At 34.5% G+C, this 17704-nt stretch overlaps 1 protein-coding gene across 2 annotated transcripts in view; it reads right to left on the bottom strand.

The window, feature by feature from the left end:
- The window catches only part of NEGR1 (neuronal growth regulator 1), a 909340-nt gene that overhangs the window by 353171 nt on the left and 538465 nt on the right, over positions 1-17704 (bottom strand). The window contains exon 3 of one of the 2 annotated variants that reach the window (XM_060304301.1): positions 13730-13924. In XM_060304301.1, the coding sequence (XP_060160284.1) occupies positions 13730-13924 (195 nt within the window). The remainder of the gene's footprint in view (positions 1-13729; positions 13925-17704) is intronic. The other variant, XM_030865953.3, reaches the window with a different exon arrangement.

Below are 17704 nucleotides of genomic sequence, written 5' to 3'. Positions count from 1 at the left end.
TAGTAGCTGTATTTTTTCTTTCGTCTCTATACTCAATGTTCAGCAAACTGTCTGACACATAAGTGCTCAATAGGTGATTTTTGAAGAAAATAGATATAAATAATTATTCATAACATAACCTTTAAATAAGGAGTTAGGAATTTTTTACTTTAGAAGTCTAGTTTTGCAAAACATATAAGACAGACCACATGCTTCTGACTGTCAATGTATTTGTACTATGATGAAGCTAAGAGTCTCTCTGTTTTTTAACACATGAGAGATATCCAAGAAAAATTTATCCTAGTAATAAGACTTATTGATCACTACATACAGCCCAATCTAGTGGAAATAGTCAGGAGATGGCTAAGAAGAGCTGTTAGTTTTCTCATTTGTTACCTGTTACTCACTTTTCAGTCAGCTACTGTCTGTATTTATATATGTTTGAAAAATTTTAAAGTGCCAACTAAGGCTTTATTTGGAAGGTAAGCATTCCTTTATACTTATCATATTTTAAGAAATCAATCTGTAGATTTACTGTATACCTTATGTTTATATATTAAATGAATAGCAATACTTATATGACTTTCCACAAAATCAATTAAATGTTTCCAAAAAACCATCCAGCTTCTACTGGATCAAACACAGGGTTGAGAAGCCATTTTCTCTTTACAGATGTGTGTTCAAAATCTGTAATTATTCCTTGTCATCTCACAAAAGGAAAAATAGAATATACTTCCATGAAATACTTGGTTATAATCAACTCTACTGAGAGTCTTGCTTTGAGAGTTCTCTCCTTCTTTTTAGCTGCTTCTTTTGTCCTGTAATTGAATTGAATCTTCTCCTCGCCCCATTCCTTCTAGACAGCTTCTCATTTGAGGGCTTTGAAGATGTATTACACTAATATATCGTCAGAATGACAATGCTATGGTGATGCATGGGTATAATACATCTTCAGAGCTTCAGCACTGTCCAGAAACAATACAGCTGGATTAAATTCAAACCTAATGTAAAAGGAAACATTAAGAAAAAAGAAAAACTGGCTAACAAGGAAGGTGGAAAAAGAAAAACCCTAAATAAAAAGTTATTTTAATGAATTCCATACTCCTGTATATTTTGATGGAAAGTTTTCAAGATTTTAGTACAGCCTATTATTAATTTGTAAATTTATGCAAGGGTATGCTCTATAAATGTCTTAGTATTATAATGAAACATAGCCTCAGATAAAAAATATACAATAAATCTAGTTTTTTAAGTCTCAGACTCTCAGGCAAAGTTTATATGCAGTAAGTGTTGCATTTTGCCTTTTTTGTAAGTCTGGAAAATTAGTTCCTCAACATTTCATGAGACATTTACATTATGCGTTACACTAGGAGACATTTCATAAATGCTGAACCTCTTCCCTTAGGACAAAATTCCCTTTATAACATTTTCAAATAGGGTGAACGTACTGTTTCTGATAGAAAATATTCCATAAAGTTTTGGAAACATTAATAGGCTGAAATTGGGTTGCAGACTAAACTAGGATTAGAGAATTTATAGATGATGATGATAATAATAATAAAAACAGAAATACAGGGCACCATTATTCATGGTCTCCTGGTCACAGTACCCTTTTCCTCCTTTACCTTGGCTTTGGTAGGTCAGTAATCACACAGAAGTCTCAGAGAGACGTGCTCTTTTACTGTGAAGGCAACCCCTTAGGAATCTACAGCCATGTGAATGACTCTTTACTTTTGTTCTTTATTTTTATAGATTTTTTTCCTACAGCACAGAATGCAACTCAAGGAAACAAATATACCCCTCCTCCAATACACTGCGTTTCTTGTCTTTCTCTCTTGTCACGCACTATTTATTAGAATCTGAATAATTCAAACTTTTGTTTCTCAAAGTCATTCTGGTAGTTTCTCAGTAAACAATCCCTCTTCTACTTTATATGTAGAAAAAACTAAATACAAAATAACGTCTCACTAGTTTAGGTATGCAATCATTACAATGCATTTATCTGATTTTTATCACAGTATTTTCATTTCCATCTTTTATTATCTGTCCTCAAGCAACTTTTATGTAAAGATGAATGGTAAAATAAATTTTAATAGTAATAGCTAAGAATTTGGAGCTCTTAATTTTGCCTGAGTATTCTCTTAAACTCTTTATCTATCATATCTCTTTTATGTAACACTCCTGTGGTATTATTATCAACATCATCATCATCACCATCATCTCTGTTTTGCAGATGAAGAAACTGAGGCACAGAGAGCTTAAAAAATTTGCCCAGGTTAACACGCACAGTGAGTGGCAGAGTAAGTAGGAACTTGAAACCAAGTAGTCCAAGTACTAACCATGTCCTTTTAAGCACTCTGCTATATTGCCTTGTTTAATAGGAGTTTGATAATTATAAAAAAGCTATTAGCTTTTTCTATAACCTCTTTGAGGAATGATCTACTCACAAAAGTTATAAATGAAAATAATTATTAGTCAAATTAATTTTAAAACATTAATCAGTTAATATGTTTATTAATCATTAAAAGACTTTATAGTATTCTAAAATATTATGTCATTTAACAGATATTTATTGAGCGCCTCCTATGTAGCCATAATTGCCTGAATCACAGATCTTAAAGAGAGAGCACACAAAAAGTGAAAGGAATAAAATGTGTTTACCATAGTTTTATTGATCTATTATCCAAGATTACTAAGATGATTCTAATTTTCCACTAATGATGATTATTCCCAATTATGGTCAAACTAATAAAATAATATAATTTTAAAACAAGCTGGAATTTAATTAAAATTCAATAGTGATATATTAATTTTGAGTTAAGAAAAATGGATATAATGCTATTTTACACTAGAAGTCATTACTCCTTTATGATAATTTATTTCAAGCCAACAATATGCTCGTCTATAATTGTCAAGGACACATTAGTCCTTGATTTAAAAAAAAATCATTATTAACATATTTTTCCTTACATAATTTTAATAATAATCCAGGAACAGCACTAAAATTCTAGTAGGCCTTGTTTGTATAAAAATGTAGTCTTGAGAATAAGATCTTACATTTATGAGGAAGTAAAACCAAGTTGTATCTTCACTGACTGCCAGGGTTCAAATGATCATTAAAACCTGGGTTCAAATGAAAATTATGCTCCTTTCCTCATGAATGTGGAACATGAAGTTATAATACTATTTCTTTTTTTTAAAATTAATTAATTAATTTATTTATTTATTTTTGGCTGCGTTGGGTCTTCATTGCTGTGCAAGGGCATTCTCTAGTTGCAGCAAGCGGGGGCTCCTCTTCATTTGGTGCACACGCTTCTTATTGCGGTGGCTTGTCTTGTTGCGGAGCTCAGGCTCTAGGTGTGCGGGCTTTAGTAGTTGTGGCTCAGGGGGTTAGTTGCTCCACGGACCTGGGCACGAACCTGTGTCCCCTGCATTGGCAGGCGGGTTCTTAACCACTGCACCACCAGGGAAGCCCTATAATACTATTTCACATTAAACCATTTAACATATGTTAACCTGTGTTAGAACAGTGCCTGGGACATACTAAGTGCTCAATAAACAAGTATTAGTTAGGCTCATTTTATAATTTCACAGTACCTACTCTGCTCTTTCTGAATCTTTATAGGATCTACTTCAGTATTATTAATGCAATTTTTTGCCCATGGAGTCCCACTTCTGAATGAAATAGCATGAAACTCACACCCAAAGTAAAAGCTTCATTTTCTGAGATGATAACCTTCAAAGGAGCCCTAACTTGCTTAGACATAACCATTCTTGTAATACCTTCCTGTAGCACATGTAACGTGACATTGAAATCACTTGGGGGAAAAGACTAGAAAATCTAATTCCCAAAATATAAACAGTCTAATGCCAACAATTATCCCTAAATTCAGTCCACTAAGGGGAGACATAATCTAGTGTGGTATTATTATTTATTTTTTTCCTAATGCTCCTGCTCTCTCAGAAAATCAAGTTTCATTTAAAAAGAAAAAGATCTTTTATGAAATGCTTCAAAATGCTTGGTAGGTTCCTGTTTTCTGTTTTATATGGGCAAGCACTTTCCTCTGAGAATAATGGATTATTTTTTATATTGATTCATCATATCATCAGGCTCATTGTTTAGCCTTATATTTGTCTTAAAATACTGAAATTTTTCTTGCTTTCTATATTCAAAGAGCAGGCATTAACAGTTCTGAATACAAACAATTCCGAATAGCCCACTAATGACTGGATAGAAATAGAGGGGCTTTGGATACAGACAAATGAAAGTTAAAATTATAAAGAAAACTCTCAGAGCAAAGAGGTAATTTTAACTGTATATATAAATTATTGGTGTACAATTTTATGGTAAAAGTTTAACTTGCCATCATTATGTAGATTCATTCATTATATAATTATCCATTACGCAAAGCCATTATGAAAATTCACAAAAGCTCCACAAAGAGTGCAACTCAACTACACAAGGGAGGTAGAACCATAGTTTGTAATCTGAAGGTCTGGTATTGTTGAAATGTCATCAGCATAAATTGCTGGTTTTACTCCATTTTCTTCTTCCTAACATTAAAGAGCAAAGTGCAGTGTCAGGCTTGCAAACCTGAAAAAAGACTCTTAAAGAACTATAGTGTTTGGGGGACATGTTGCCAGCTTGCAAGGAGCACACACACAGCCTCTTCATCATATCACCCTTGGTATTGGCCCAGCACTCAAGCATTTCAAAGAAGACTTTCTTTCATGAAAGGGGAATGACAATGGAATAAAGAGCACTAATAGAAAGTAATATTTTCTAGTTAGTACCTGTGATGACTAAAACTATTTTCAGAATTATTTTAAACAATAGATTTCAGTAGTGTTCATGGCTTTTAGATAATAATTTTCATTTTTTTTCAGTCTATTTTTTCTGATAATTAGTAATTAGGATTTTCTATCTTACGGTTATATTTAATTACCTTTAAAGATTATGAGAGGTTAAATATGCTAAACCTGTATGTTATGCAGCTGGGAACCTGTTTTAAAACATCTAATGCAAGGGTTAGCAATTTTTTTCTTAAAGGACCAGAGTAAATGGTTTAGGTTTTTGGGCCATGTGATTTCTATTGCAACTACTCAGCTCTACAATAGCAGTAAGAAAGTAGCCATGGAGAATGTGTAAGGTTGTGAGTATGGCTGTGTTCCAACAATGACAACAAACACTTCATTTACAAAAATAGACAGTAGGCCAGTTTGGTTCACAGGTCTTAGGTTGCTGAAAAATGGTCTAATGAATCCTTGACTATTTACTCTGTTTATCCTGAAACTGCTGTCATTTAAAAATCTTAAAGTCCGGGCTTCCCTGATGGCGCAGTTGTTGAGAGTCTGACTGCCGGTGCAGGGGACACGGGTTCAAGCCCCGGTCTGGGAAGATCCCACATGCCACGGAGCAACTGGGCCCGTGAGCCACAATTGCTGAGCCTGCGCATCTGGAGCCTGTGCTCCTCAACAAGAGAGGCGGTGATAGTGAGAGGCCTGCGAACCGCGACGAAGAGTGGTCCCCGCTTGCCACAACTAGAGAAAGCCCTCGCACAGAAACGAAGACCCAACACAGCCATAAATAAATAAATAAAGCAAACTGTCAACGAGTAAAAATAAAATAAACACTATAAAAAAGAAAATCTTAAAGTCCTTAAAATCTCTTAGTTTGGAAAAGTGTATTTTATCTTGATTAACAGTTTATATTATTTAACTTATAGCTGAGGTAAACTCATAGCAATATTTATGGAAAGCATGGAAAATACTATTTACTTTTTATTTAAAAGTTTCTATACTTTGATACATGTGATCTCCAAATATTGCCTTATGGCCATTTTAAGGCTACTTGAATGTTAAATAATGACTGACCTGTTTTATTAAACACAATATTCTATTCCAAGCAAAAATATCTTTCCAGAATGAAGACAAAATCAAGGCATTCTCAGATGAAGACTACTAAGAGAATTTGTCTCCAGTGGACCTACCACACACACACACAAAGTTTAAAAGAAGTTTTCTAGATAGAAATGAAGGAAACAGAACATCAGGAAGGAAGGAAGAACAATGGTAAAAGTAAAAAGATAGATAAATACAAAACACTTTACTTCTCTTGAGTTTTCTAATACATATTTGACAAGTGAAACAAAAACTGTACCATTGTCTGATACAGTTCTCATGGTGTAGAGAAAATATTTAAGATAAGTACATTAGAAAAGTGGGAGAGTAAATGAGGTAAGGTTTCTATACTTCACTGGAAGTAGTAAGATATGAATACCCTCAGACTATGATAAGTTATGTATATATTATATACTTCATAGAGAAAGTACTAAAAAATATATACCAAGAGGCATGCTCTAAAACACTGTGGATAAAACAATGTGGAATTCTAAAAAGTGCACAAGTAACACACAGAAAGGCATGATAAAGAAAACAGAAACAAAAAAAAAAAGGGGAGAACAAACAGAAAACAAAAGAAAAAGATGTCATACATAAGCCTTAATGAATCAATAATTAAATTAATTTTAAGTGGTCTAAATACACCATCAAAATATGGAGATTGTCAGAGTGGATAAAAACATAACTCGGGCTTCCCTGGTGGTACAGTGGTTAAGAGTCCACCTGCCAATGCAGGGGACACGGGTTTGTGTCCTGGTCCAGGAGGATCCCACATGCCGCGGAGCGGCTGGGCCTGTGGGCCATGGCCGCTGAGCCTACGCGTCCGGAGCCTGTGCTCCACAACGGGAGAGGCCACAGCAGTGAGAGACCCCCATACCACAAAAACAAAAACAAAAACATAACTCATCAATATGCTATCTACAAAAGACTTATTTAAAATATAACAACATATGTGGGTTGGAAAAAAAAAATCAAAGTTTTTCAAAGCAGCTTTATTTGTTATAGCCAAAAACTGGAAACAGCCAAAATATTCTGTAACACATTTATGGCTAAACAAATTGTGGTACATTCATATCACAAAATATTACTCAGCAATAAAAAGGAACAAACTATTGAGGTGTATGATACAACTTAGATAATAAATCTCAAGAGTGAAAGGGCCAATTTCAAAAGGTCACACACTGAATTATTTCATTTACATAACATTCTATAAATATTAAAATTAAAGAGATGGGAAACAGATTAGTGTTTGTTGGGGCTAGAGATGATGGATGGTGAAGGAGTAGATGTGATGCTAAAAGGATAACATACAGTAAATCTTTGTGCTGAGGGAATAGCTCTGTATCTTGATTGTGATGATGGATCCACAAATCAACTCATATGATAGAATGATGTAGAACTACATGCACACATTACACTAATATCCATTCCAAGTTTTGGTGTCATACTACAGTTACATCTAATGTAACATGGGAGAAACTGGGTAAAGGGTATGTGGAAGCTCTCTGCACTAACTTCACAACTTCCTGTGAGCCTATAATTATTTCAAAGTAAAAAGTGGAAAAAAAGAACCTCATATTCATTTGGGGCAATTTATTTAAACAATCTGAGTGCCATGTTCATCTGCACAATGAGGATGACAATACCCTCTGACAGTTCAGCTTTGAGGCTTATATGAGACAAGTACACACAAGTATCTCCCATTTTTCCTAGACTACATAAAGTAATGAATACATGTTAGTTGAACCATATTAACTAAAATTTCTTTGGTGCAAGCTGCTCTTTACATTAATGGAGTTAAAGTGCTGAACCTAATTCCAACATGTTGATGGGGGGTTTCCCACACCACCAAGCAATTATCCAATACCAGCTGGGTGTTCTACAATTTAACTCAATTCTCACACTACCCAGAGAGAGCATGAGATTCCATGAATAAAGGTTCAGTACTACAAGACTTCCCTGCTCCCCCACCCCCAACAAACGTCAGTAGCAATTCCAGGTTATCACCTGCACTTGAATCTGAAAGGACCCTGTGGGGCCCTCACTGGTACAAAAGCCCCTCTGTGTACCACACTTCTTATTTTTAGAAAAAGGCTTTTGTCTCCTAGGCCTTCTCTGAGTTCCAAAGAGCAGATTCATTCAGTTACTAATTAGTTTAGTGAGGGAATGCAGAAACCAAGGAAAAGCAGTCAAGAAACAATAGTTGGGTGATAAAACAAAATCCTAGTTCCTCCTCAATGAATATACATAACAATCTAAGTATATCTTTGAGTTGTTATGCAGAAACTAAGACCCACCATGCCCAGGAGGAGGAGGATGACTACATGGTGACCATAAGCACATAGACCCCAGACTGGTTGGAACCAGAAGATTGATGATTACGTTTCCTGAAACACCACCTTGTTACCTCACCATCAACCAATCAGAAGAAAGTCATACATCCTGCAGCCTTCACCCAATGTTGTCTTTAAAATCCCTTCCCTGAAAGCCATTGAGGAGTCTGGGGTCTTTTGAGCATAAGCTGCCCATTCTCCTTGCTTGGCACCTTCAATAAACACTATACTTTCCTTCACCACATCTGGTGTCAGTAAACTGGCTTTGCTACATGGCAGGTGAGTGGATTCAAAGTTCAGTTCAGTAACATGCTTCCAACCAATGAGCTATAGATTAGAGGTTTCAAAGACCCTGTGTTTGGATTTGACTAATTTGCTAGAGCAGCTCACAGATCTCAGAGAAACATTTGATTTACTAGATCACTGGTTTATTATAAAAGGATATAACTTGGAAACCCCCAGATGAAAGGGATACATAGGGCAAAGTATGGGGAAAGGATGAGGGGAGAAGCTTCCAGGCTCTCTGGGCATACCACTCTTCCTGAATTTCCACATGTATACTGATCTAGGAGTTGTCTAAACTCTGTCCTTTAACATTTTTTATGGAAGCTTCATTACATTGGCATGATTGATTAAATCATTGGCCATTGAGAACTGATTCAACTTCCAACCCCTCTCCCCTCCCCAGAAGTCAGTGGAGTGGGACTGAAAATTCCAATCCTCTAATCACATAGTTGGTTCTCCTGGCAACCAACCTTAGGTGTGGTCCCAAAGTCACCTCATTAACATAATAAAAACACCTTTATAGCTCACTCCCCTGATGTGAAATTCCAGGGTTTTTGGGAGCTCGGTGCCAGAAATGGCATGAAGGTCATATATATATATATATATATATATATATATATATATATATATATATATATATATATATATATATCTTATAAATCACAGTACCACAGAGGTGCAACCATATTGAAGGCATAAGGGAAATTAAGGGGTGATTCATATTTAGGGGTATGAATTTATATTAGGGGGATATATTAGGGGGATAAAGGTAGTGGGGATAAAGGTGGTGGGGAGATATCAGACAGGAAATACTTGCTTGTGACACTACCATGTTATCTCTTCAAATTTTAATTTCTAGTTCTAAGAAGTCATGTGGGAAGCAAGAACAGAGAGCAGCATCCATTAACTCTGCAGTACTTATGGAGTCCCTATCTTGTGCCAGGTCTTGTGCTAAGCCATGAGTTACAAAGGTCAACAAACACTGTTTCTGGACAGAAGGAGTTCCCTGTCCCATAAGACCATGGACAAACAAAACCAAAGACTACAATTCAGAGAATTAGTCCCACACGAATGGTGGCACAAGGTACTATGTAACTATGGAGAAAGAAGCACCTGATTTTTCTTGGGATGCTCAGGAATAGCTTCATTAAAAGTTGAAAAAGGAGTAAGTTTGACAATTGTAGAGGGGGACAAAAGATATTCCTCACACAAAAAATAATATATGTAAAAGTAGAAAAACAAAATTTTCACCTTGACTAACTGGATTCATAGTTTGCCTCCACATCTAAGTTCTTCACTTCTTATTTGCTCTTTATTCCTCCACAGCTGAGTTTCTGGTCCATTATGTCACTGAATTGTTGCAATGATCACCAAACTATCTAACCCAAAGGTAACTGGTCTGATCTTATTTAACCTGATTGACATTTTTAACCACTCACTGCTCCAGGAATTTTTTCCTCTTTTGGCTTCTTGTAATCATGGCTTTCTGATTCTATTCCTACATCTCTGACCACTTGTTTGTGGTTTCCTTTATAAGTGCTCAATAATTGTTGACTAAACAAAAGTGATGTGTCAAAAGATTGATTTCAGAAAAGAGCGACTTGAGCCTGTTTAAATGTGGACAGGATAAAGTTAATAGAGGAGAAGAGCTTAAAGATGTAGGGAGAAAGAGGATGTTTAATGAAATAAGGACCTGACAAACAGGAAAGAATGGATGGAATATAACAGGATAAAGGGAACTTAACGGAACATTCTTTATCTTGAGTTAGGCAATAATCTTAACTCCTGTGGATAATTAGAATGAGACTATCCTTTCAAAAGGCACTAAGCATATAGAGATTAGAGGAAAAAGAGTTTGAGATACACAGCCCAGTGTTCATGCTCAAAGTTTGGCTTTGGAGACAAAAGAATATCTTTGCTAGCTTATAAACACCAGCAGGGTAAAATAAGAACATCTCTGGAGATTCCAGATATCAAAGAATAGGAATGAACTAGGAAGCAGAGATTGAGATAAACAGCAATGAATAATAAGTAGAAATTTGACAGAGGCTTTCAAAATGCTTCCATATTTGTCATATACAATCTATGATTTTAAAATTTATCTTTTTAAGTTTTCCTATTTTTTCTGACTGGATCTAGATTTATTAATAAATAATGTGTGATTAAGAATTTTATTTTGTCTTTCTATTCAAAATCAAATGTCTGGTGTAAACTTGTCAGTGTTCTCTAGAAGTTTTAAGTGAGTTTTAGCTTCATGATATCACAGCATTTGAGAGCAGCTATGTGAATTGCATTCAAGAGATGTAAATAGGTCTCTCAATTTCAGAAACAGGGTTGGATATCCTGTGCCTCTGGATATCATTCCCTGAGAAGTTACAGCTTCACTTATTTAATCCTAAATGGACATAACTAGACTCTAATCATGAGGAAACATGAGTCAAATGCAGAATGAGAAATATTCTATTTTTTTAAAAAGTAGAAGGAAGGAAGGAAGACTATGTCAAGGAAGACTAAGAAAAACTAAGGAATAGTCCCCAGACTAAAGAGGACTAAAGTGGTATGACAACTAAATACAATACTAAAGGGAAAAGAATTCTCTAAAGGACACTATTCAATCAGTTGACAAAATTGGAACATGGATAGTAATGGGATAAAAGTATAATGCCAATGTTAAATGTACAAAATTAAAAAACTGCACTGTGGTTACAGAAGAGAATATCCTTCTTCAGAAATGCACACTGAACATCACTAGGGAGAAAGGGGCTTGCTGAATGCAAGCTGTTCTCAAATAATTCAATGAAAAAAAATATTTCTGCATACTTTACACACAGCAAATGTTGAAGCAAATGGGAAAAATGATTGATGAAACTGAGTAAAGGACATAGAGTGTACTTTGCATTATTTCTATAACACTTTTTTTTTCTTACTCGGAGTATTTTTATTATTATTTTTTTAATTTTATTGATGTATAGTTGATTTACAATGTTGTGTTTAATATCTGCTGTACAGCAAAGTGTCAGTTATACACACACACACACACACATATATATATATATATATTCTTTTACATGTTCTTTTCCATTATGGTTTATCACAGGATATTGAATATAGTTCTCTGTGCTATACAGTAGGACCTTGTTGTTCATCCATCCTATATATAATAGCTTACATCTGCTAATCCCAAACTTTTTAAATATAAATTTGAAATTAATTTCTACATATAGAATAGAAAATATAGAAAGGAAGAAATCATCACTATAAGTAACTCTAAGGAAGCTCATATATTCAGAAACTTCTCAAGAAAGATATTTTTGGGAAAGTACGCTAAGTTGTTCGAACTAACAAGTGGAATGGCAACTTCAGTTGGTTCAGGCAATGTCTGTGATGTGGTTGAACTCACAACCTAACTTTTCCGTAGATAAGGGAGAAGCTCTGTGGAGCTACCTTCCTGTGACCATCCATTTATAAAAATATCAGCTATGTCTAGCTATTCGTTAGATAATAGTTAATATTTATTCGAATTTTACTCATTTGCTCTGTATGGTAGGATCAGAAAAACAAATTTATGCACAGTTTAACTTATAAACCCAATCCTTCTTCTTTCAGCTTCATGATGCTATCCATTATCGTCATTCTAATAACTTCATTAACCAACATTCATGGTATTTAATTAAATTAAAATGTATCCAAGCACTTATAAAAAGAATATGCATAATAACAAGCACTGCAAAGAAGGAGAGTTAAATCCAAATTATTAATCTTAAATTGTATGAAGATGGAGATTATGTGCTTCATTCTTACAAAAATTATATTTTCATATCAAATTTAAATCCCTGGAAAGATGATTAAGAATCAACCTTACATTTTCATATCACCTTATACTTTTTAATGCACATTTATGCTTATTATCTTTTTTGAGTCTCACAATAGCCAGGGATTTTTATCATTCGACTTTTGGAAAGTAGGAAACTAGCTGAGGGTAACTGAGGCTAAGAGATTTGCACTAGGATTTGCTGAACTGTTGAATAAGGAAGTTGAGATTGGAGCACATGTATTCTAACTGCTAGTCCTGGGTTTGCCTCACTTACACCCCATGGAGAGTCTTGTCACTAATTCAGTGCTCACATACCAGTTTTATGATTCTGTAGCCACTCTAGAGAGTGAAATGTTGGCAGTCAAAAGCACACTCATGGTTCAGAAATATTACAGGGACCATAATGCATATTATGTAAGGGTATATTGCTGTTCTATTGATTTTTTTCTCACATTAATAGTCATACTAAGAGTATGATGTGAGTAAGTCTCATTAGTCCTACTGCATAAATGAGGAAACCAAAAGGCACTTAAGGATAAGTGATATTAAAGAAAGCATTAGCAGATAAAATAGATGTTCTAATTGTAATCTTTCTACGCCTATATAATATATGCCTTTTTGATTCCTTTAAAAGAGATTTCCTCATCCTAGCCTTGTTCAAGTTATTTCTACCCAAAATATAAATCAAATATTGTTTATCTGAAATATGGTGGGATCTTATTCATTAAAAGTACCACTCTTACTTCATGGTACATTTAAAGTTATATAGTTCAAATATTTAGATTTTACACAAATTGATGACTCAGTTAGAGTTGTGGCTGTGAAAATAGACCTGTCTTGATGATGATTATCCCCAGCTTCCTAAAGTTGACAATCTCTTTAGGAGGATGTGCCCTGTATCAGAAGCACCAGACACTGATAAACGTGTTATATACCTTAATTTCACCTAGATATGTGATCTTGTACAACTTACTAAACTCTTGGGTTTTTAGATCCCTCATCAGTTAAAATTTAACTCTAACTGCCAAATCCTTGATTTTGAACTGCAGTTTGAAATTATACGCAGCAAACTCATAATTTGTATAATTTTATTCTCCCCTGATTACCTCGGTAGTTCATGCTGGCCTATTAACATGTGAATGCCGATTGAATAAAAACCTTACACATTTAAATGAAGATATTTCTCTTGTGATATTTCCATTTGAACCTTTTGTCTATTGATTTGTGATTATCCAGTATACTTCAGGGGAAATAACCTTGCCTAGGAATCAAGAGACCTAAGTTCTACTCTGGGCTCTGACAGAAAATGTTCATTTAAGTTTTGTGAACTACATGCATTTAGGTATAAAGAATAAGTATAAAAATATGCATCCTGACTACCTCATGAAAAGGATATAAAAAATTAGTTGACTCTTACATTCTGAACAAGTGAGGTTACAGGAAGATATTGAACAGCACGAGCAACACTGATACTTTTCTGCTGTACCTGATGGGGAGATGTGCCTCCAGGAAATGGAAGGCTCTGGTTTCCCAGTGGCCAAACAAGTCAGGGTGACATTGGTTCCTTCATTGATGGTCATATCACTTGAGATGTCATATATCTTCGGAGGAACTGAAATGGCAAAACATGCAGTTGTCAGAAAAAAATGTATAAAATTCTGTTGAACTATATATGATTAACTCCATGATATCATGCAATCAAACTATGGTGGTGAAATGTACTTATGGCCCATGGTCATCACCTAAAAGATAGATTCTCTAGATCCTCAGGATTACCCTAGAGTTTTTTTGTTTGGTTCCAGTTTTCTCTAATATTTGGCTATGAAATATTTTAAGACAAATTAAATATTTAATAACAAAAAGCTTAAATAGTGCTTAAATGATCAATAAATATTGTTGTGAATACTTTGTATTACATAAACTAGAATATAGCCATCTGTCTGTTCCATCCATGTATCTTCACTATAATGATGGTTTTCCTGTTGAAATGATTAAAGAAAAATGGAAATCTGGAAGAAACTTAAACTAGCAGAACAGTTATGTCTACATGGTGATTTAAGAGCTAAGTGAGGTAAAACATGTACAGAATTGGGATGTAAGATTTCAGGGTTGCAAAGGCAATTTAGGTATCAGTTTTCTAATCTGCACAGCATGGATATAAGTCCTATGTCCTCTATAGGCTAGCTGTGTTACCTCAGCCTCAGGTCTTCATCTGCAAGCTGGAGATAATAATAGTGCAAACCCCATATAGCTACCGTGAAGATTAATAAGTCAGCATATGTTAAAGGGTTTAGAAAAGTTCCTGGCATCATTGTTAGCTATCAATATTATTATTAGATGCTTTAAAACACATATTTGGTGTTTAACTTTAATTTCACTACTGCTCTTTTCCCATGCCTTAAAATTGCTCTCAGAAGTTCACCACTTTGACAGTATACACAATGGGCCTGTGACATAAGTTTTGGTTTCCTATATAAAAATATAGTAGAAGTTTCAGGTCAAAGCTAAATAAATGGCAATTAGATACATTGATAGCTATTATAAAAACATGCTTTTTTTTTTTTTTTTTTTTCTGTGGTACGCAGTCCTCTCACTGTTGTGGCCTCTCCCGTTGCGGAGCACGGGCTCCGGTTGCGCAGGCTCAGCGGCCATGACTCATGGGTCTAGCCGCTCCGTGGCATGTGGGATCCTCCCGGACCAGGGCACGAACCCGTGTCCCCTGCATCGGCAGGCGGACTCTCAACCACTGAGCCACCAGGGAAACCCAAAAACATGCTTTTTAAGTGGAATTTTTCTCATTTTTCCAGTCTTAGGGTTTCTTTCGGCAAGAGATATGTTTTCAGAGTTATTTTAAAAACCAGTAACTAAAATCTGTCATAAGGATAAATTAAATTACTCATACTTTGAATATCATCTTTTATTTTTTAATGGAACCAAAACTCTGCTACATGAAAATCTGGGATGATTTGATTATAAATATAAAGTATTCAATTATAAATAACTGGTGATATGATTGAGGAAAGGACTTATTCCTAAGTGATATACTGTTTTATCTGTTCCTAAATGACATACTTTAATTGACATTTAAGACATATTATCGTTAAACTCTTCATTGAGCTCTTCTCAGGCAAATAATAAAAAATTAAAACCATTCCAAATAGAAGAATCCTTTTAGCTTAATTGAAACAGAACAAAAATAAAAACTTTAAAACACCCTAGGAAGAAAGTAGAGAAAAATGTGCAAGACTTACTGGTGAATTGAAGATTTAATAAAAATAAACTTATAACATTAAATATATATATATATATATCCTTTGGATATATGAATGTATGTATTGGTTTGATATAGTAAACCATGAAATACATGTGTATATACAAACACGTGTGTATATTTATGAATGTGTGTATATATATATATATATAAATATACAGACACATATATATCAATGTCTACTATTACAAAAACAAAAAGTTATATGATACTTTCCTTCTTTATGTAGAAGATAGTATACAGACATCAGTCTAGTCTGGTTAGTTTTATTTTAAACATATAACTGATTCAACTTTGGGCAGAGGTGTATATATTTAAGAGAAATGATGGAGTGCCATAAGACCATGCATTCTAGCCTCTAAATTAAATTATTTTGTCAATTTTATCTGGCTTTAAAATAGTTTAGTTTCATCTTTACACATCTACTTATATTTAAAGTGGTAAACTAATATTAAGCACAATATTTGATTTCACAGAGAAATAGCCAAGTCCCTTAGCAATAAACTTAAGATTTAACATTTAACTATGGGAAATTCTGTGGTGGGGGAAGACTGTTGAATTCCAGGTGTGACATGTCAGTTCAGTGATTGCAACCACCTCCCGGGGCCTCATAATTCAGGATCTGCTACAGGAAAGAAACATCTGGAAAGAGGATGTTAGCAAGGGAAATCCCTCTGGCAAGGCACTTCTCCCCAGAATGCATCACCTGTTGGCAACAGATGTTGTGTGTAGAGAGGGCCAATGAAGTCCTTCACATGCAATGTATGTAGCTTGGGGAGGCAAAAACAGGTGTTGCTTTGCTGAATTGCATATCCAGTTCAAGACTTCAAAGTTTTACTGATTATTATGGAGGGAATAATTCTGGACTCACAGGAAATGCAAAAGTTTCAAAGCATAATCCTTGACCTCGAGGAACTTAAAATTAAAAGAGGGAGGCAGATTGGTAAGTAACTAAAAGAAGACAAATATTTTCCATATTTTCCTTTCTTATTTTACATGAGTAACACAGGTCTACTAGGTATGCCTTCTGGGTTCAAATCATCAGAGATTAATTTTGTGTTTGTTTCTTTTAGAGCAAACCATGAAGGATAGTTTATCCACAAAGTTATTCATTGTGGTGCTATTTATAATACAGAAGAACTATCAGTGACCTCGATGTAAGAAAACAGAAATGGAGATATTGTTAGCTCTGCCTCCAGAATAAGGTGTGGTTTCGAGGAAGGGTTTGGGATGAATCCGGGGAACATTAGGCTAAGATATAAAGGAAAAGAAAAGTGATATTTCTACCGTGGGTTGCAGGAACTTGGAGAATGGTAATGTCTCGAGTGTCTTAAGACCCTCCCATTCTGGATTACAGTTTGTGTATAAATGATGCATGTGCACAGGTGGGAAGAATGTCACTGAACTTTCTAAATGACAAAGCATTTCTTATGGCATGTCCAATATTCTATGTGCTTGCATAGAAAAAAGAAAAATGAGGAGAGTTAAAATATCTTACTATTCTAGACATCTGTTTCTTTTCTATATACCTTATATCAAACTCCTTCAACCTTTTTATTTATAAATTTAACTTAAAAATCAATTGTTTAAAAAGAAGTATGTTCAGTCAATTCAATAATTTTTAAGTCACTAAATAACTCTATATTTTAATGAGTATTTAGGTTGCTGTGCATATTATTTAAGTATTTATGACCTAGAGCAGAGTAATAAAGGAATAAGTTATTCATCTAAATATACACTTGTTTAATTTGCAGGAAATAATTATTATAACATTAAAATTGTCATCATCATCATGAAACCATAAATAAAAACACTGAAAGGTAGAAGTTCTAGACTTCTCACTAAATCACAGAATAACTTTTCTTTAATAGGACCCTAACTGGGGATACACACAACTTTACATCTGTGTTAATAATGAACTGTTGCTTATCACCAGTTAGAGACATTGAAGAACATTGGAAACTTTCTAAGCAATAGGGATGGGAGTGGATTTAAAGTCTGTGTTGGAGGGAAATTTTTTTTTTTAATTCCCACATACATTTAAAGGAATCACTCTTGTACCTTCAAATTCATAACCTTTTTTGCCTTTAATCAATTATTCACTGGACTCAATTTCAACTA

Source organism: Globicephala melas, chromosome 1, assembly GCF_963455315.2.
Source record: "Globicephala melas chromosome 1, mGloMel1.2, whole genome shotgun sequence".
NCBI lineage: Eukaryota > Metazoa > Chordata > Mammalia > Artiodactyla > Delphinidae > Globicephala > Globicephala melas.
The sequence above is the reverse complement of the archived record's forward strand: the minus strand, read 5'-3'. Positions and strand labels throughout refer to the sequence as shown.